General features: G+C 37.9%; 1 protein-coding gene across 13 annotated transcripts in view; it reads left to right on the top strand.

The window, feature by feature from the left end:
* Positions 1-22,624, top strand: part of BNC2 (basonuclin 2) — a 372,426-nt gene that overhangs the window by 301,483 nt on the left and 48,319 nt on the right. For all 13 annotated transcript variants that reach the window (XM_040656244.2, XM_040656247.2, XM_040656245.2 and 10 more), the window contains one exon: positions 15,987-17,953. In XM_040656244.2, the coding sequence (XP_040512178.1) occupies positions 15,987-17,953 (1,967 nt within the window). The remainder of the gene's footprint in view (positions 1-15,986; positions 17,954-22,624) is intronic.

Here is a 22,624-nt window from a genome sequence, read left to right as displayed (position 1 = left end):
AGATAAAATATATGAAATATCTGTGTGTACGTGTTTGCAATTATTTCAAACTTTGACACTGTCACCTGGGGTTATTACTCTCTGATAGGGAACCTGACCCAACCAACATGCTTTGCAGTACATGCCAATATTCCTCAAGCATTGGCTAACACATAGTCTTCTCGCAGCGAACTTGAAATTCCAATGCAAGGCTTGAGTGGAGAAACTATTGTGGTTTATAGCATCATCAGTAACTTCAGATAAAAACAGGTCTTTATGGAAATCAATCTTCCTTAGAGAGATATGTACAGTACAAAGTGCTTAAAAATACTAAGTGAATCTTGCTTTTACTGTTCTGGCATTGGCCCAGTCAGTACTTTCTTGTGGATGGTTCTGCTATAGGTGGTTGTGCTGTATGTAGCCTTAGCTCTCATTGCTCACATTGGAAGACAAAGAAAGAGGTGGGTGAGCAGTGAGGCCAGTGGCAGAAGGACTAGTCTCTTGCTTTATCCTCTCTCATAATTCCTACATGTAGTTTATACCACTTCTTTCCAAACCTTACCTGACCTGCTCTTCTGACAGTGCAGCTTCATTCCTTCTCTCCTTCTGTTATTCCCCCTCCTAGAACTTGACTTTAGGAGGAAGCCCGGCTCTGACCTAAGAATACTAGGTCTTCTTTAAAAGGTGGTGCAGTAGTGCAGTAATAAGTGAAGTACCTACATTGCCTTCTTTGTGTGAGCGTAAATTCAGTGTTTTTCTTTCCTTGAGATCGTTGGGAAGGCAAGCATAAGACATTGCAATACTGCATGTTCTGACCTACAGCTGCTGCTGTTTGCTGTGTCCTTGCTGCTGCGTTTGTACCACAATATAATTGTTTAAACATGCTCACACTGCTGTGATGTTCCTATGGCGAATCATGCATAGTAATTTGATTTGATTAATGGATTTTAGAAGGTGTGGTCCCTTCCTTCAAGCTCATGTGGATTGAGACCACCATGTTACAGGTAAACTTGCCTGTTTAGCTCCACCAAATTGAATTAATTACTCTGCAGTTCAATTTTAAGAAAAAAAAAAAAAAAACATAAGAAATAATTCCATGAGTTGATCACATAACAACACTAATGTTGCCCTCCTAAGGACTTGGCAGCAGTCTCTTCTTGCAAAGAAAACTGCAAGACATAAAGGTATGTTTTAAATAACTTAAAAACAGTAACTCCATTTATGCTTACAAATGGTAACTCCATTTACTGTGAATATTACAGATCCCTCTACAATTTTGACCTTACTGTCCTGTGTGAGCAAAGTTGACACTGACTTGCAGGCTTCAGTTCCCATTTGCCTTTTTCAAGACTGCAGGAATATGGCCTTCTATCCGTACGAGATCATCCGTGTTACTATCACGTTTGTTCCAGGCTCAGTTGGTCTGTCTGTGAACAGTGAAACAGAGAGTCTGACTTCCTTCACAACACTGTTCAAACGTTACCAGCACAGAGGCACTGATTGCTGAAATGTACTTGGTCATTTCTTTCATACACCACGATACTTTCCCTTTACTCCATAGTGTAATTCACAGTGCATCCAGCCCTATATGAGCATTTTTGTTTGAATGCAGGCTGCTGTCCGGGCTATTCCTTGTTTTGCTTTGAAATAGACTTCTGTGATTAATTTAGGATCTGAATTGTAATCTATTAAATTTCTGGGGTTTAGAAATGTATAATCAGGATTACATTTCTATGTTATATATATATGTGTGTGTGTGTGTGTGTGTGTGTGTGTGTGTGTGTGTGTGTGTATGGGGGGAAAAGAAAAGATTGTTCATTTTATTTTAATAATGTATTTTAGCTTCTCAGTGGAGTGCCATAAATAAATAGAGTAAAAAATATTTGCATTGTAACTGCGGCCTGAGGAGTTTCATTCACCACCATAACTTTGTCAGTCTTTTGTTTTTGATAGACAAAATCAAAACCAAGAGGCTTGTAATCCTCTGTATATTGATTTTTTATTATTAAAAAGTAAAAGTTGAAAGGCGACTCTAAACCTGCTTTATCACCCACACTTGAACCAACTTTGGATGCCATTACTAAGAGCTGGGGATTTGCCAAAGACATTAAAAGTTACTTTTTGCTTACACTTTGCCAAGCTATTCTTAGGGCTCTCTTTTTTTTTTATGAAAATAATTCATTTTATTTGCTCCTCAACAAATAGTTGTATTCAGGGGAACCTCTTCTGTATTAAGTCATCTGTCCTCTGAGGTAATGAGGGTGGCTTGTAAAGTTATCCAGAGAAATGTGTAAGTATGAGCACTGTTATTTCCCTCAAAGTTTGCGGTGTTACAAGTAATCTGAAGACAGTTCATTGGTGTCCATTTGAGGAAGTGGGATTAGCATTTTTATTTAAGAACTATTTCACATGGGAAGTTCTGAATATAATAAGCATGAATGAAACAATCATAATGTAGTATGATAAAGGTTGTTCCATAAGAGATTGAACTAGAAAAGACATTCATTGACAGAACATCTTATTTGACTGCATACTATAGAACTGAATCCTTCCAGACATGTTCCACTGTCTTGCATTGAAAAAAAATGAGCGTAAATTTTGTTGCAGTTCTCTTTCAAGGTTTGTCTTTTCAATTATTTCATAGTTCAATTCCTATTAAATCTTATCATAGAATAGAGTTTTTTTGAATATTCATAAAGACAGGTCCGCTGTACAGTAAGCTGTTTTTTCAAGGGTACAGTTCTTTAGGGCTCCACCAAATTCAGCCTTTGAAAATCTACAGTGGGTTTTTCCTAACAACATGTGTGTTACTACTTTAAAGACAAAAATCTGAGGTATGGAAAGGCCATGATTTGTCCAGAATACACAGAAAGTACCTGGTGGATCAAGGAAGAAAGCTTCAGTTTCCTCAGGTAGTGCCATAGTCACTAGTTTGCCTACTTCCATCTCTTATCCCTGAGATCTCAATGTGAAAAGACATTCAATATGAAGAAGAAGATTGCTTTTCTTTTCAGTTGGCAAATGTTTGTAGTGTATGAGATGCATTTTCCATATTTTGGGTCCAATTTTAAACTCTGTGAATATGTGTAATTTTACTCCTCAGTTTGAATTTCCAAGCATCTAGGTCATTTTGCACCTGTAGTTCAAACAGTAACTCCGAAGCTGCAGACCAAAAATAATGAAGATTTTTTGCACGTGAATTATGTTCACTTAAGTGCTTCTGTCTATCAAACCATACCAGACAATTCGGCTGGAAGAATGAGAGGGGTGACATGGGCCTCAGCATGGCTTGACTTTAAAGAATTTACTCAAGCAAAACTTCTGTTATGTTTGAAGGAAGGGATTTCTGCCTAAACAGAGTCAGGCCAATGAACGTTGGCCTCTTGTTAACCTCCAACATTTAGTAATCACTCACTTATTCTTCTGTCCAGTCCATACTTTATATACATACCATATTGTCCAACATCCTCCTCAACATTAGTTGCTCATGAAACGTTTAATTGTCCTCTACTGTTGTAGACTTGAGAATCAGGTAAAACTCCATAATGTGTGAAATTCTCTGCAAATGATGAATAATTGATAAAGAAAAATAACATCTTTAGTATAATCCTAAATGTTGAAGTTCTTCATCAGAATTTCCTCTTGTAAGTAAAATTGTGACTGAGCTGTCTTGTTAACACGATGTACATTTTCAATTTTTTAGTACTTTCTTGCTTACCTCAACCTTTACCACATGCTGATCTATGGCCATACAAAGTATCATTTAGCTTTTTCAGTCAACTTTAGATCAAAGGTACACAGTTCCATTTAAATGTAAAAGATCTCCAGCAAAGATGAATAATACCTATGTAAATAATATTTCTTAATGAACCGAGTTCTCTGCAAGTAACTCAGTATCTCTAGAGACTGTTTGAAGAAAGCTGATAAAACCCAAAATGTGCAAAAACAAAAACTGCCAAGTAAATTGATTTTTTTTAAAGATCCTAACTAGGATGAATGGCTGTATTTCTCCTCCCTAATTTCTTAGCTGTCACCTAATTTCATTCTGTTATTTTTCCAGAGTTTATTTGTTAAAAAAAAAAGAAAAAGAAAAAGAAAAGAATCAGTTAAATCAGCCTCACAGTTTCTCTCAAAAACAGCCATCCTTGTTTCCTTTAGGAAATAAAGATAAAGGTTAATGTTGTATTAGGGCACACTTTTGCCTGCATAGAAGCCAGGCATTAGTCCTTGATTTGGTGGGACAACTCCAAATTGTCTGTTACAAGTCGATAACAGCATGTCTCTGTTACACAGGCTTTCTGTGCTATTAGCCAAGGTCAGAGGCCTAAAATGTCAAAAATCAAAGAGAAATAGTAATGATTTAGAAATACTTCTTTTTCTTTTTTTTTCAAATGGTGCTATAGTCAACAATAACAGTATTCTGTGTCTTTAAGCATTTTAAACCATCTGTTGCCTAGCACTTTACCGTCAGCCACATTGGGTTTCCTTTTCCTTCAACTTAGAGAGAAAATAACATACTTGGAGGGAGGGTGGCGGATTACTGCAGCACTTCCATTTATTTCTGCAGTGGATACCCTGCTGAAAGTTGCATTGACTGAACACAGGACAGACACAGAGATCAATCTTAGTGGGACCAAAACCCTTGAGGTAGTGCTTACTCAAAATCGATCAGTCTTTTTAGTTATCCCTGGCAGTGATGGCTGTTACATTTTCTTACCACTTCAGTACAGCCTTTTCTTCCAGCCTATACTAAGATCATGGACAGAGGTGCTGTCCTCATCTACATGCCGTATAAACCACTATTATTTTAAGTAATGTTGGTAATTTTGTTGTATCTCAGTGTGCCTATTCGTTCTGGATATTACACTATCATAATACAACAAAATAAACGTACACTTCACTATGATTGAGAGGTTTTCAATGCTGGAATAACCTACTGAATTTCACAAAATAATCACAAGTTGTAGAATACTGACATTTCTTTTTCTTGCACAGCAGCTTAAGCAGGCTCATACTGTTTCCTTTTGGGAATCATAATTCCGTTCCAGTTTGCATCTTCTCCTCCTGGCATTTAATCACAAGCTGGTGTTGAACGTATTTTAGAATGTTTATAAAATGACAAGCTTTGCTAAATTAGAAGGTATGTAAAATGTAAGACATAATCAGATACATATTAAATATGTGAATGCATAACTATATTACATTAATGCATATATCATTTTTGAATGTATGCAAAATAAAGCACATCCTCAAGGCTGTTAAAATGCATTACAATGTAACCTTATTGCAGGATGCAGGGATGACATACCCATTGTTACATACTGTTTTTCTGAAAGCTGTGTGGCAGACAGTTTTGTCTGAGTAACTGAAAGAGCATCTCACTTCACGAATCACCTGTTTGTCTGGAAAGCAGAGAAATATCCTTGTTCTAGGAGTTAAATGTCTGACCTGAGGGAGATGGTTCAATTTCTGCTCAAGTTATTGGTGAGAGGAAGTTCATGTGCTGTGACTGCACCAAGCTTGGGGACAAGAAATCTGAAGCTGTGTGGTCACAATAAGAATCACATTCGTTATTAAATTTCTGCAATTAATGTGATTTCTGGCAATCTAAAACTAGAATAAAAGGACTTTGCAAAACTGGAATAAATGGCCTGCATTGGAACTGCATTGTCTCTGCTACACTGTTTGCATAGGACTGTGGTTCCTATGGCTGTTAAGCAATTATTTTGCCAAGACCCCTGTAGGAAAAAGCATTAAGTAAAAGCCAGATTTTTTTTTTACCATCTAATTTCTGTTCTTACATGCCACACTCAGGTCTAGATGTTTTTTGCTTCTGAACACTGGCTATATTTGTGCTTTGTGTTAAATTCATCAAGGTGTTTTTGGTGAAATAAGTAATCAAGGTCAACAACAAGTCAACTTTCTTTCTCAAAGCAGAACAAACCTGGTTTTAGTGTTGTCCTGTCTTAGCTTTGACTTGAAAATGGAAGATGTTGGGAAGCTGGTATTGGCCAATTCTTCCCTCCTATCCTAAGGTAGAAATACTTCAATCCATGGAGGGTGAATTGAACATGGAATTTTTTTTAACTCTCTCTCTCTATTGGACACTAATTATACCAAGGAGGTGACCCAGTGCACAGGTGCTGTAGAAAAGAGTAGGCAGTGTGCTAATTTATTTTATTTTGTTTTTAAAATCAATACATTGATGTAGGTGCTGGCTGCCAGATTCTGCCCTGGCTTCTGCTACAAGCAGTCCTCTTGGAGTCACTAGAATTGGTCAGGGCAGACACGATCCAAATTATTAATCCTCTTTGATACCGTCCTGAACTGCATCAATTCTGATTTTATGGATACTGCTGCTGTTCCAGCTTCAGTTTGTATTTTTCTGCTAAAAAAAACCACTTTTGTGGATGTGGTCAGAAACAATGGAAATTGTGGTATTCGGCACAGCAGTGAATGTGAGGTTGTTTGGAAAATATCATTGCCTCATCTATCAACTGTTAAATTAGCAGAAGAGTTCTCAGGAGGTGATCATGGAATTACTAGTAGTGTAGCTTTCTGTATTTCTCTGTTTTACTGCCCTTAGGCTTACCACTTCAGAGCCTTCTACCACCACACTGTGTCCCATCCGCTTCTAAATATATCACCAAAAACATTAAACATGTGTATACTAATTGCAATCGGGCTAAAATTCAAGTGCTGTGCTTGTGGGACATTTTTTTTTTTTTTTTATCAGAAGCTGTATTTTAAGTGATGACACACAATAATTTGTTCATTCTTCTGTCAATGTAATTTACAAGGCAACGACAGATAAACATAGCTATACAAGATTCATTTACAGTGACACAATGGCAGATACACAGAGCAGAACCCTGCCTATGAGATAAAGTGGACTGAGTGACTTATGCAGTAATTAGGGGATAATTGTCATTAACCTCGCAAACAGTAGTTTACCCATATTGTTTAAAAGGCTCCAGGATGCATAATGACAAGGTAATCTGTCAAAGCGCTAGGGGGAAATATTAATAAGATTTGTGCAAGCCTGGATAGAAAATATGCAGAAAGCGGCCACATTAAGCTAATTGGTGGATGAATATACACTTGTAAAAGTGCTTCTAATGGCACGTTTGCTGCTCTCCAAATGACTACTGTTAATGTGGAGAAGTGGGCTGCCTAGAAAGTCAGGACTGCTGGGACAAGAGGGTATTAAGACATGCAGGCACAGCTATTATTACTTTGTACACTGTAATATAATTCCCCCACTTTCTTTTGCATTTCAGTGTGTGTAAGATGTGCAGATAGTTCACTTCATGTATCACAGCATTTTATATATTTCAGTGACCTCTGCCTTTTTTGGCATCACTTCTGTACTGCTGCCTCCCTTCTGCATCAGATAGCCACCTATGTTACATGTGTTTTTCTTGGTGTAAATTTTTTAGGTAAACAATGAAGAAAAAAAAAGGGCCTCATTAAGATTGTGTCATATATATTGCAAGTAATTATGCATTGTTCCCTAATGAATACTAAAGGTGGAAATCAATCTCCTGGTTCTGCTGCCATTCAAATACCCAGCATATAGTATACAGATGAATCCCTTTATTGAGGCACAACTTGGTGTTCAGTCAGAAAACCAAGCTTGTAATTAAATCCAACTATTGGCAATTTTACTCCAGTGATAAAATGCTGGACAACTTCTTAATTCATTGCAGCGACACTGGTTAGGCAGATCTCTTACTGATTTCTTTAGAAGTTTCACTTAGAAGCCAAGTAAGAACAACATTTTGTTGCTTGAATTTTCCAGTTAGGGTTATGGCTTTAGTGAGCTGGGATTTAAAGTGAGAAAAGGTCCGTCAGATAATCTTGTTTGACTTGACTAATAGATATCTTTCTCTGCTTTTGGTACAGTGCATGTTACATGGAACAGCTGCAGGGATGTAAGACATGATGAACTGTTTGTATTATCACATTGTGATAATTGGAGAAGGTCTTGGCTGAAGAAAACCTGGATGTCTCTTGTGACCATGTATATAACAAGTAAAATAATTCATTGTTGCTCTTTGTGAGTGCTTCTTTTTTCCCATAAAACTTACATCACTCTTTCAGTGTGGTGAAACTGAGGCATAGAAGAGAGATTTAAGTAGCCTGCTAAATTCAGTGGAAGACTGCTGAAGCACAGAAAATATAACATTGCTTATCACTGAATTTTGCAGACAGTAAAACTAAAAGTGATTTCAGGAACTGATATTATCAAGGCAAGTTTCCCTATATTGCTTGCCAAAATGTGCAACTATATGTGCAAAAATTCAAGAAGGTGCAAACATAGATCAGTCACGGCGACGGTTGTGTGCAAGGTGGTTATTTCCTATCCACCTGGCTTGCCAAAATTACACCTGGAATTATTTCAGTGTTTTGATCCTTCCCTGTCCCCATGTGTCCATACCCTGAAAAGTCCCCACAGCAGCTCATACAATCTAAAATGTTTGACTTCATGCACGGTGCACTTGGTGATCTGATTGCCTCTAGTAGCGATGTCTGCCTAGGAGCAAGCACCCTCACACACCACAAGCTGGTGGCAGGGCTGCTTCAGAGACATCCAAATGATTTTTCAAAAAGTGTTCCTCCAGCGTTGAGGTTCAGCATTCTAAATTTCAAAGCTGTTTAAGGAATGCTTGATTTCTGTAAAATATCGATACTCTACCACGAATGTGAGAAAATTTGTCTCACTTTGGGTGTACATTAAAAAATGCTTTCTTGTACAGATACCATAAAGCATCTGGTCAGTTTACATTCATTTCCTTGGGTAAAGTCTTTAGAAATCTTTGGAAAACCAAACCATGGCAGATGGCAAAGGGAGAAAATTTGTGACATTTGTCGTAGGCAAGGGGCAAAATTCTCGGGAATTGTCACTGGTATTTCAAAATAAAGGCAAGATAATGGGCTAATGACTAGTGCTGAAAGGTGACTTTGGATCTTCTTAAAACTGCCAAAGCAATGTGTCTCTATGCTAACAGAAGCTCCACTGTTATCAAGAAGTGACAGATCTTGCCATTTAATAGATGGGGGTTGTATCTCTTTTTCCTTCCCACCAACAGGACAGCTGTAAATCAAATTTAACTGACCTCATAGGAGTTACACCACTGTAGAATTTCAAAAGGCAAGAAGAGAATTGAGTTCTGACAGTGCTGAGATTGTTCTCTGAATGTGGACAGAGGTTTTCTGTGAAAAAACTTGTCAGGCACCCAGTTGCAAAGATGCTTGATGCAGTTTCCATGATTAAATGAAGCTGAAACTGCTGTGATTAAATATGTTGTAATCCCACGGTGATCTATCATAGTTTTAAAAATAAAAATGCTATACACATTTTTATCCAGAAAAAAAAAGTGATCATCTTGTGAATTATGCATTCTTATCTGGTCCATAATCAAGAGCATTCCTTAACAAAGTGAATATTTTATCAAAAGTCAAACAATATGTTTTAAAAATCAGAAGCATTTAATACTAATGCCCTTGCATCCTAGTAGTTTTACTGGAGTCAAAGAGGTGAATATACTTTTAGGAGGAGCAGGAAAGAGTTCAAAAGAATGATTCCTTTTGTGAAAAAGGTAAAAGGCTTTTTTCCTGACCCTCAATTTACATGGGTACTTTCTAGTTGGCATTTGACAGAGTGGCGTCCTCTCTAAGAGCAATGCTCTGAAAGTCTCTGTAGTCAAGTTTGGTTTTTTTGTTGTGTTTTCTTTTCTAAGTTTGAACCTAAAAAATTAAGAAGGATTGTAAGAAATAAGGAAGTTTAGTCCCTGAAGGGTGCAGTGTGTTGGGGATCCAGGCTTTTGGTACCACTCCCTATAAACTAGTCCAGAACCAGAGCTCTAGCAGGTTGCTTGTGCAGGGAGCTGTGCTCCTGGCATGTGTCTTCAGGATGAGATATAAAACAGAGGACCTGCATACTTTTGGTCAGTAAAGACCCTGTAGGCCATTTAGCAAGAGCGTGGGTGGTTAACGGCGGTGTCCTGGCTAGGTTTCAGCTGCGGTTATTGCATTCCACCTCCTTACGTTCCATCTGCAGTTTCAGCAGGACATGGTGTTCCTCACTTTCACTCTGAAACTGTTGAGCAGTGCTCCTGTGCATCATTACACAGCCGCTGTGCTCCACCATGGTGGTATGCCCCTTTATATATTCAAACAGATTTGGCTCCACGTAGTGTTCCAGGTCTAAGTTAATTCAAAATTACTTTCCAGCATGGTCAGTGGAACTATTCTGGATTTGAAGTACAATTACTCCGCCTTTAAAGTGTGGCCAGATTTCAACCCAGTGTCTACCGTATCAATCAGTAAAAATTTGCAAAGATCTTTGGTCAAAATGCAGAAGTTTTTGATGCTGCATGCATAAGGAGACATGAAGCATAAAACCCAGAGTTAAGCACTGTTAATATCCGGCAGCAAAGTTAAGTACAAGCACACATGTAATTATGAGTAAATAATATGTCCCTCGCATTAGTTTTCACTTGTACGCATAATGCTGGTGTCATTTTTACTTAATACTTTGGGAAAAGAGTGGCTCTTTTCTCCCTCTGCTGCAGCTGGCATTCTCATGCATGCCCTGTATCTTTGGGAGAAAGAAAACAACTCCAGTAGGTGAGGGAAAGGGGTGTCTGAAGGGAAAAATATCTATCGCGTTTGATTTTTCTAGCACAGTGGAGGCTGCAGTGAAGCCAGAAGATAAAGATTTCCATTATTGACTGAGAACTCGGTAGAGCTGCACTGTGTTCATTCCTGCTGCAGCGGTATAACTCAAGGAGAGGACTGCTGACACTTAAACATGAGTTTGTTCATATGGTTTCATTTGGAGCAGGGGGGCTGGTGGGAGGTGGGCGAGTAGTGACAGATGAGGGGAAAAAATTTTAACAATGGCTCATTGCAGGCTGGGTGTGTTAAATTTTATATCAGTTGCACATGTATAATCACAGCGAGCAAGTATGCACACTTTTTTGTGTGTGTTTACAGGAGGAAAGGTGGGCTAGGTTCAGCGTGGAAAAAACACCTATCAGGAAAATGAGTATGTGAATGGTCATATGGTGAGCCAAATACAGGGTTTACTTCTGCTGTATTGCAGTTAGAGGGTTGGCCAGAACAAGCCAGCGTGGTTGCACATTTCCACTCCCATCCCTACAGATGTAAGCGAGTGTGCTGCTACACAGCTTTGGTTGCTTTTGCCCCAGGAGCAGTAGGACTACCCGTAGCGTAACAGCTTGAAATTTAATTGGGAAGCAAAGAGATGCTCCTGGGAAATTCAGCCAAACAAAAACAACAAACCCTAAATCATGGAAATTATGTAGGCTTTTCTTTATTAGAAACAAATGTTGATTTTTTTCTTCTGTCTACACCCTAATTAAAACCATCCTCTGCAATTATAGTATGACCAAATGAATGTCTTTCAGTCTGCTTTTCAATTGTTACAGCTGCATTCAAAATGTTTCTTAGAAATCAGCTAGAAAATATATAGCTTTTTAAGAAGGGCTCATAGAAGATAGTGATATTATAAACACCAAGCTTGCTTATTTAATTAATCAAATACATATCTAAGCGTGTATGCAATGTGGATAGTGAATTGATATGCATCAAAAACAACAGTTTATGGTGCATATGCAAAATTTTTGAAATAGAAAACATGGCACTGTGTTTTTCTGTATAACTTTGAGCACAAAAGCCTTGTTTAAGAAGCAATTGTAGAGTTTTTTAACCTTACAGTTAATCTCAACTCTTCTGTACTTCTCACTATAAATACAGCCAGCAGCATATATACACTTTATTTTACCTATGCCAAAAAGTTAATTAGTAGGATAAAAATAGAACTGCAAAAAGTCTGTGATGTGTATGTATCTTTACATATATATGTGTGCCTGTGTGAGCACATACGTATAAATTTAGTTAAACACAGTACAGGCACATAGGAGTTGATACAGCTTCTTACGCAAAGTGAGAGTTTAAGACAACTGATTTTGTAACAAAAGGTCAAGGTTTAGAACATACGTAAGTTTGCGTTGACTATCCTTATTTTCTAAATAAGCAGATAAGCAGTTTTTAAATTGCGAGGTTTTCAAGATGAATTGAAAGCTTAAAATTTGTAGAGCCTGAAGGCCCTCAGGAAATGAAGACTCTTCTTCACAGTCCTTCTCAATTAGGCTCTTACAAATTAGAGTGAATTTTGTGCCCATCTTCTGCTTTAACACTTTTGTATCATCCAAGATAATCATCTTGAGGCCCATTACTTGTTCTGTCTGACCTAGAAGTTTAAGACAAGATGTACCCTAACATATCTCTTTGTAACACGTGCACCAAAAAAATGAGGCAGCTTCAGGATATTCAACTCTGCCTTTGCTGTCTAGATTTAATGTAGTTTGTGTGTGTATGAATCGTCATCTATAAAAAGGTTAGATTTTATATGATTTAGGGATTAAAAATTTTTCTCTGTCTGAGAGAGAGCTACCCACGCATGTAAAATACAATTGAAACAACAAGGCTGTATGGGTGAAGAAGGAAGAAATCAGGCTTACTTGTCTACTGTCTGGTGTAAAGCTGTACGCACGCAGTGGTATCTCTCTGTTCACTGACTTCGCTGTACACATTGTCACAGGAGGCTTGGCTTAATCAGTAGTGAGCTGAAAAAAGTAATATAAATTGGAACCTTTTGTCGTGGAATATTTAAATGTGGATATGATTTAATGGCTTTGGGGAAAAAATTTAGCATGAGAGATTGTAAGAAACAAGAAATCGATTATATGTAAGAAAGGACTTGAACTTCTAATCAAGTATTACCATATACAGAGAGATCCCTAGCTAGTTATAGCTTAATTCAAAGTGGATAATGGTTAGATTTTTTGTTAATTTTAAGTTTTATCAAAAAATGACATTCCTATTCATTCTTTATCTAGGTTTGCATAGTACATACTTAAAATGATTTATTTGAAAGCCATCACTATGTAAATATTGAAGCATATGCTATACAGTATCCATAGGTAGTATGTTTTCTATGAGGCATGGGCATCTGTGCAATGTCTTTTTTACTTTGGCTATGGAAATAAAAATGATTGCAGCGAATTATCCAGGTATAGCTTGATGCAACTAGTACAAGTAGGCAGAGAATGTTTAAGGCTAGCTTTCTAATACCTTGCTGTTTATGTGACAGTGAAGGTAACCCCCTCAACAATCACATACTTGACTGCCAAATTTTGTGATCAGTGGCACTTAGCAACAGCTGAAAGTCTGTCCTTCTTCACTGCAAACCCAAAACATTCTGCCATTGACGAAATGGGACGGAAGAGGGTGGCATATCATGGAAAGGTAGGTCGTGTAGCCAACTGCCAGCATCTCTGACTTTAGCTGTGGAGTAACTCCCTGAAAGCATTCAGGGAGCCCCAGTGCTTGCACATTGTCTCTCTGTTCAGTGCACACAGACAGCTGGATCTACAGCCATCAGATGGGAGACTGTGTGAAGTAACCTTCCGCTGATGTGTGGCAGTCTGTTACAGGACTCATACCTACTATTCCCAAGAGTTCTTCTCATACAGGCTGTATCTAATTTTTATTTACTTAAATATCTGTTTTTATAAAACATCCATCTGCTACATAAGCCTGTGAGTGATTTACAAATTAAAGCAAAAACAAAACAAATTACTACCAGTAGTACATTACAAAGCAGCCTGCAGCTGGCTGCAGTCAGGGGTTCTAATTCAATACATGCAAGCAGTGTAAATTAGACAATGTTATTTCCATCTTCAAGTTACAGTTAGAAGCAGTGAATACTTGTGGCTTCAGGTTGGGAATGTGTGTGCATAAATTGTGTCACAGGTGACTGTTTTTTGAGTTTCACATAAGAATTGCTCAAAAGCAGAACTAGTATGGCTGGCTGCAAGTAGCAGGAGAAGTTGATCCAAGGAAATTCAAGTGGCATTCATGGGGAGAGTAATCAAAGCAAGTTGGGGGAAGTGGGGAAAATATAATCTCAGTGTTTTCAAAAGTAAACCTGTTCTTTGTGTTGTTTCTTTTTTCTGTTGGGTGTTTGTGGGGTATATTTCTTGTTGGTTTTGTGTTCCGGATGATTCTGACTAGATAGCAGACTGCATCTAAAATGCTCCTCCGTCTGACTGGTAGAACAGGGGGAGCATAGCAATTACGGATGTCCACAGTGCTCAAAGGTATTTAAAGGTGTGAACGCTTCCTGACTAATACTTCAGACCAGGACCAGCATCTGCATGATGGAGTTTCTTTCATCTTTCTGTAAATGCATGCTGGATAATTTTTGCTTATAGATCGGTTCTGGTGCTCTACATCTCCATCAATGCAGCGAAAATTCTTCTAAGGATATTCTGTAATTGTTTACTGTTGACAGTTTCATAGTCATATAACGTTTCGTTGTGAGCTATTGCGTGTGGAACCTTTCAGAACATTCTGCATTGGCATGCAAGGTTCTGAAGCATACATGGCATCAACCTTCACCATTAACCCTGGATTAGGTGACACGCATCAGAGCTGAAATAATAATAACAAAAAAAAAGAGAATTAATCAAATAAATACATTTGGGGCAAATGGCATTTTCCAGTGCTCTAGAAGGAAGCTTCTGGGGAGCAGAGGAAAGAATCAATACTCTGAAAACTGAAACAAACAAATAAATAAATAAAGATTGCAAAAACTGAAAGATATTTGCTGGCTTCATAATCAAATAAGAACTGGTGGTTTTTGCAGTAATGTGTAGACCAGAATATTTGAATGGGTTCTGAAGCTGAGAGTCAAGGTTTAAAAAGATCAGAGACAGTACAGAGGGGTATCTTTGCAAGGATTTCAAACTGTTTAATGCATGAGGAAGCACTGGAATAATTCGGATTTGATGGCATGCAACAGTGCTTGTTGGTTATAGTTACCGTGCTGATGTTATGTCCAGCATTTGCCCAAAAGGAAAAATGCCAATAAAATGATGTATTCATTATATAAGTATTTTAATATCTTTTTATCAATACATGGTGGAATGGATTGCCTGACATTACATTGCAGAATTTTTAAGTCCTACCTTCAGGCAAATCTCATGCTTACTAGCAAAAATGAAAGTGTGAAATGCTTTTTAATGTATATTTAACAACAGATAGTCTAGTGATTACTGATGTGTATTCTCTCTGGATTTTTCCCTTGGTATCAGAAGGCAGTGTTAAGAGACAACATTTTTACACATTTATGCTATCTACGTCCATCAGATGCTTACTTTTTACATATTTTTAACTGTCATTTATAGCAAAAAAAGTCATCCTTTAAGTCTAAGCCATACCAAGATTGCAAGTCTACAATCAATTGCCAGTTACGCTTTAAACAATTTCTCTATTTCTGTCTTTTGATGTAAGTTTATAATTAATGTGTTTTTCAGTATTGCTGTCATGTAAAATAAAAATTAAAAAAAACAAAAACAACAAAACAGGAGGAAGATACTAGTATTATGTGCTATTTTTGAGACTGCCTTGCATCAGAATTTTTTGTGAGATGGTCCATGAGTGATTTAAGCTGTATGTTCACTTATATTTGAAAAGCAAATTTCATTTGTTTAGCTCTTTCTTATAGTGGCACCATTTAACATCAATTAAGGTACAGCTTTCTGTATTGTACAGTGGAGTGCACAGCAACAAACGTATACCAAACATTTGCATAGTATATAGATCACTGCTTTTAAAATAGCAATATCAAAGGCGTTTCAGATCACAGAGCCCCAGTGTTCTACATTTTGTTTGCTCTGACGTTATTAAACTCAATCTTTTTCTCTAACTGTGACTGTAATCATGGTATTTGCATGGCTGAAAAAGTTTGCTTTTTTGGTTGAGTTCTGTTAACACTGATTGCATGTTGTTTTTTGAGCTTAGTATTTCATGTGCAGGCAGCAGAGCACCTTCTATTGAATTCAATAATTATGCAGAATCAATAAGTTTTTTCTTTGTGTTTGTCTTTGTTGTTTCTTTGATATGGCCTCTAGGATGCTGCAGGCAAGGTGCTGGACCGCTGGGCCATAATGTCCAGGGAAGAAGAGATCATTACCCTTCAGCAGTTCTTGAGATTTGGAGAAACCAAATCCATTGTGGAGCTGATGGCAATTCAAGAAAAAGAAGGGCAGGCTGTGGCTGTGCCATCTTCAAAGACAGATTCAGATATAAGGACTTTTATTGAAAGCAATAATCGCACCAGGAGCCCGAGTCTCCTTGCTCACTTGGAGAATAGCAACCCTTCCAGCATTCATCATTTTGAAAACATCCCGAATAGTCTTGCATTCCTGCTACCATTCCAGTACATAAATCCAGTCTCTGCTCCTCTGCTGGGGCTGCCTCCAAATGGCCTCCTGCTGGAACAGCCAGCAATGAGGCTTCGTGAACCAAGCCTTACAGCTCAAAATGAATATAATGAGAGCAGTGAATCTGAAGTTTCGCCTACACCTTTCAAGAATGAGCAGACGTCCAGCAGGAATGCTTTGACCAGCATCACAAATGTTGAACCCAAAACTGAGCCACCCTGTGTCTCTCCTGTTCAGACACCTACACCTGTCAATGATTTATCGAAAACGGAACATACTAAAAGTTCATTCCGCATTCACAGAATGAGGAGAATGGGGTCTGCCTCTAGAAAAGGAAGAGTGTTTTGTAATGCATGTGGCAAAACTTTCTATGACAAAGGTACGCTTAAAATCCACTACAATGCCGTTCACCTGAAGATCAAGCACCGGTGCACTATTGAGGGCTGCAACATGGTATTCAGCTCTCTCAGAAGCCGCAATCGTCACAGTGCTAACCCCAACCCCCGCCTCCACATGCCTATGCTAAGAAATAACCGAGACAAAGATCTAATTCGTGCTACATCAGGTGCTGCCACCCCAGTCATAGCAAGTACAAAATCCAACCTAACTTTAACAAGCCCTGGGCGTCCACCGATGGGATTTACCACTCCTCCTCTAGATCCTGTACTACAGAATCCTCTTCCCAGTCAGCTGGTGTTTCCAGCTTTAAAGACTGTTCAACCTGTTCCTCCTTTTTACAGAAATTTACTTACTCCTGGAGAAATGGTGAGTCCTCCAACCTCCCTCCCTACCAGTCCAATAATACCAGCAGCAAGTGGCATGGAGCAGCATCCCCCTCCTCCTTCAGAGTCATCAGTACCATCAGTGCTGATGCCCACCTCAGAGCCTAATGCTGACCTTGCCCCTAAGAAGAAGCCAAGGAAGTCGAGCATGCCAGTTAAAATAGAAAAGGAAGTTATTGATACTGCCGATGAATTTGATGATGAAGATGAAGAGGTGAATGACAGCAGCACAATGGTAAATGACATTGGTCATGACAATCACTGCCATTCTCAGGAAGAAATGAGCCCAGGCTTGTCTGTGAAAGACTTTTCCAAAACTGACAGAAGCAGATGCATTTCCAGACCAGATATAAGAAGGGCAGACAGTATGACATCAGAAGACCAGGAGCACGAGAGAGACTATGAAAATGAGTCTGAGTCTTCAGAGCCAAAACTGTGTGAAGAATCCATGGAAGGTGATGACCGCCTCCATGAACCTGTTGAAAAATCTATGATGCACAGTGACAGACCAGATGAAAACCACAATGACTCTTCTAACCAGGATGTCATTAAGGTGAAGGAAGAGTATACAGACCCTACATATGATATGTTCTACATGAGCCAATATGGACTGTACAACGGAGGAAGTGCCAGTATGGCTGCCCTTCATGAAAGTTTTGCTTCCACATTCAACTACAACAGCCCTCAGAAGTTCTCCCCAGAAGGTGAAATGTGCTCAAGCCCAGACCCCAAGATCTGCTACGTGTGCAAGAAGAGTTTCAAGAGTTCCTACAGTGTGAAACTTCACTACAGAAATGTTCATTTAAAAGAGATGCATGTCTGCACGGTGGCTGGCTGTAATGCTGCGTTCCCATCACGGAGAAGCAGAGACAGGTCAGTAAATATTAATTGATTTTCTACATTATTAAGTGTGCTGAATTATGTACGAATAGGTAGTTTAGGGTACATGAAGAAATAGAGAGATGCACAGTAATGACAAGTGACAATCGTGTTCCCATGACATTGAGAGAGTTTCATCACTTCAGGATATTCATTGTTGCTTGGTGTTCAGAATAGTATGTATTTGCCATCCTCTTAAGTGACTGGCAACATAATAAATGTCATTATCCTTTCAGTGTGCCTATGAACATGTGTTTGTAAGCTGCAGTTCATTACATTTATTTATTTTTCTCCTTGCAGCTCTTAAATCAAGAAAAGCTTCTATTAAATATATAGTAAATAATACACAATAGAAGTGTCTTCATGCATGCACATCAAACCACAGAACTAGGAAGGAGGGAAAAGGATGGATGGACAGTTGGATGAATGGATGGAGAGAGAGAGAATGGAAGGACTGTAATAAAAGAATGATTTCCATCCCCATAGGGTCATATAAAAGAAAACATGAAACATAAAAGAATACTTTTGCTTCTCTTCAATTTTTAAAACTAGCTGCTACATTGTAGCAAGAACAAGTAAACAGGAAGAACATATTTTTCTCTTTAGAGGAATGTATACACTTCTCTATGCACCATGGTTGTTTAGTCCACTTTCTTCTCTTCCCAACTTATGGGAATTAAGCACACTCAGAGAGCAGAGACTAGACCTCTACATATTTTTAAGATCATCAAGGGTATATTCAGATGACATCATGTCCTAACTGTGCTGCATCAGTACTGAAACAGTTGGGCTTAAACAGAAGCAGCTGGTCCGTTAACTCTTAGGGTTTTTTGGTTGTGTGATGTTTTGTTGTTTGTTGTTGTTGTTTTTTTTTTTTTAATACACACTATTCTTTTTCAATCCTGAGGAAAATGTAATATAAATGGAATTTGTCAATGTGGTAGAATAGCACAGTCATTTCATAGTTGTGGTTAAAAGCTCTCACATGTGATGATGATCATATGTCACATAACAAAATCTCTCTGGTTCGCGGAGCGATAGCGAGATTGAGTTCTCTCATTTCCTTTATTTGTGCTTCATATTTTTTCATTATGTTGTAAAAATTCAACAGACACAGGAATGAAAATTAAACCTAGCTAAACATCTTACGCAGCTCCTTTATTTTTACCATTGAAATTGATGGGATTTGAAAGTACCATGTCATACAAAATAAAAGCAACTTACTGCTGAGGAGACTGAGATGGAGAGTTCAGTCCCCTACTGTCTCCTGTCTTCTGGTCCACCAAACAGAATAAGAACAAACATTAGAAAACAGGTTCAAAACAGATAAAAAGGACCATCTAGGAAGTTTTGTTTACATTAGGATGAAACTACTGAAAATGAAGCAGGCAAAAGTAAATTAAGGCTCCTTTCTTTGGGTGTCCTGGTAACTTTTATTAGAACTGAGTTTGTCAAGAAAACCATATGAGTGAAAAGCATGATCTGTGCAAAATTTAAGTATCGCATAGGTTTTGTTAGTCTAGAATTTGGCTTGGTTGCTCTGGTGCCACAAATGAATGATGGAATGTTAGTCAGCTTTGTATGCAGTGTGAATGAAGAAGTGACCAGATTTAGGATTTGGAACATTATGCAAAGTATTAGATTTCAGAAGGAAACCATTGATAAATTATGCTAATAATAAAGCTAGTATAGTAAAGATGTATCTGTTCTAACAAAGAGATAACTGCGATGACACACATAAAATATTGCTGAGAAATGAAAGTTTAAAATAGGACATAGGACACATTTTGAAAATATTTTGTGAACTATGTAGGATATACTCCTATTAAGCTTATTGAAAGTAAGCCATAAAAATCCATGATTCAGGAACTGAAAAGCATGCTGCATATTTAAACATGAAATTATTATTTGCATATTACTTTGAGTTGTATAAGGCACAAAGCCATCTTTTATCATTCCATCAGTAACATCCAGAATATGTTTCATTTATTTGTTACACTCAGAACAACAAAAATTCCTAGGCATAATACAACCTAAATCGCAAAAATTTAGGAGTGGTAATGCACTTCAAAAATGTGAAGAAGTGGTATAGTTTGTGTGCCCATTCAGGCCTGATTTTTTTCCACATTCATTATCACTCCTGATTTGCAATTTTTTTCTGGAACGATCTTGAAAGAATCAAGTAAAACTGTCATAGTTCTTGCTAATTCTTTCAGAGATTTGAGGGACAAATATCTATGTTCTTTTTGCAAGCTGCTTAATCACCCTAAAGTCTTTTCCATGCAACTTCTTATTTTTTTATTTATTTTATTTTTATTTTTATTTCTTGCTTATATTCCTTTTACATATACGCTTTTATTTTAGAGAGAGGCATAAGTTTACAGTTTCTATCTCTTCAAATTGTGGACAGCACCTCAAAGATAACTGGATAACTAAATTAAAGACATTGCAAAGTGAGAACTTCTTGCAGCCATTTAAATCAATTTCACTTAAAAACTCAGAAGCATTTTGCTATTAATTGCTGTAAGAGAAATAAGAAATAGCTACCTAAAGCACACAGTAAACACTCCTCGATAAAAATTCTTATGTATTACTGTTTCATTCTTTCAGAGACATTATAAAAAGTCTATATGATTTGCTTGTGTTAGCGCTCACATGATCAAGTGATCCTTAACAAGCTAAAGAAGCCTAGAAATACTTTGCTTTGCAAATTAAAATCAAATTATTTTTTCAGTACTATCTTGTCAATGAAGTGGAAGTTCTAGATATCTCATAGCCTGCTGTCTTGAGAGGTTTTAATCTTTATTATTAATAATTTTGTTAGTAATATTGCTAGCAATTATATTAATAATACTAATAATCATGTTATAACTAGTTAGGGAAATGTTTCAAAAAAAACCGCAAAAGCTTATGTGGGGATAAATATCATTGGTTGATTCTTTCGGTTTTGTGTAATGGCATCTGACAACGCTTAAGATCTTCTGCTGGTGTAATTCTAGTCAGTTAAAGGTTTGATTATACTCCCTCTATCTCTTGCATCCAAGAACTCTGAATTCTTGACAGTGGTGGTAGCTGCTGTAGGAGCTTTGTGAGGATAGTGTTGCAAGACACATAGCTAATTAGCAGAGGCAGCAGGTCGCACTAGGAGCTAACACAGCACTGCTTTGACTGAAGGAGGGTTTTTTATCCATGTGTCATGGCTGCAGTTCTTCATTTTCTTCATCTTCGTTGCTGCAGGAACATATCCTGCAGCAATGCCTATTAAGGTTTGACTAAAATCAGCTTCACCATTCCTAGATCATCTGTGCCCAGGCCAAATCCTGTATAAGTATTCTTCTGCTGGAATGATTGGAGTATCTTCTGAAATCTTTGACTAAGTGCTTCTATTCTTAATAAATGAGGATCAAGATAATCTGCAGACTCACAAGTCCCCATCCTACACATTTTTTCAATGCAGGGCAGAGGAAAGCACAGCAGAGTCCCTGCACTTACTGTCACTGTCCCAGTAATTGCTTCTCTTTTTCCTTCTAGAAATTAAAATATAGTGCTTTTGAATGTCCAAGCTTTACTGAGCCTAGGTTTCTTGTTTGTTTGTTTGTTTTTTCAGTAGGGCTGTTTTTTTAATTCATCTTCTCATCTACAAGTAACAGCACTCATCAGACTTTATACATACCTATGTCTCTGACCCTCTCCCCATGAAGAGAAATGCAACTCTCTCTCATTTTCTGGAAACCCTATACTTGTCAAAATCATTTTTTATTCCATTCTGCACCAGCCACTCCCTGAATTAGCTTTTCATTCATTGCTATTTCTGTATTTACTTCAAATGTCCTTTTTTCTAAAGGCAAGACATACAGGCTATATCTTGTTACAGAAAGGCAGTGTAAAGTAAGTAGTAACAGAAACCATATTGAAATTGATGTCAGTGATTAGGAGCAATGTCTCGTCTGCTTTTAAACAGAAAGATGCCTTTTCCAACGTAGTTTTTAGTGGGAAAAGAGAAAGAAGGGAAGAAAAGCTCATGTGAGTACTTTGCACTTGAATAGAAAGAATTTCTTTGAAAAGGTAATTATTTCTGGACTCAGAAGAGGTCTGCTTATGAGTGAGAAGAAGGGGCCTGGCCCTGACTGTTGGGTTCCTCTGGGATCTGCATCCCAGACTCATCTGTGCCTACCTACCACAGCAAAGAGTGCCTTTGCCTTATGAAAAAATAGTCGTGGTGGGTCCCTGAAGCCAGCGCTGAGGTGCAGGTGCTCAGGAAATGTAGAGCCAAGAAGTGTATGGACAAAATGTAATGAGAGGCCTATTGATTCTTCTCATCTCAGTAATTCTCATTGAGGAGCTATGTCAGATCTTAGGGAGAAATTCAGACATCTTTTCTGCCAGCCCTAGGTGAAAGCTAAATCCGCATTTCACCTCAGCAGTGGCACTATTAACATCTGTGTTTCTTAGGCTACAACTCAGCAGTAGGAATGACACATCACCACATTTCCCTTTCACTCGTACACAAAATATATTAATTTTCAGTGTACCTGTTTGGAGGAGCGAAGCAAGAACTTTTCACTTTGTCTTTCTTCTGCTAAAGTAGGAATATTAATTGTTCAGATTTGGTTTAAAATTTTCCCACAGCACGTGCATGTGCGTATGTTCCACAAAATGAGAAAT

This window comes from Gallus gallus, chromosome Z (genome assembly GCF_016699485.2).
Source record: "Gallus gallus isolate bGalGal1 chromosome Z, bGalGal1.mat.broiler.GRCg7b, whole genome shotgun sequence".
NCBI classification, from domain to species: Eukaryota; Metazoa; Chordata; class Aves; order Galliformes; family Phasianidae; genus Gallus; species Gallus gallus.
The sequence above is the reverse complement of the archived record's forward strand: the minus strand, read 5'-3'. Positions and strand labels throughout refer to the sequence as shown.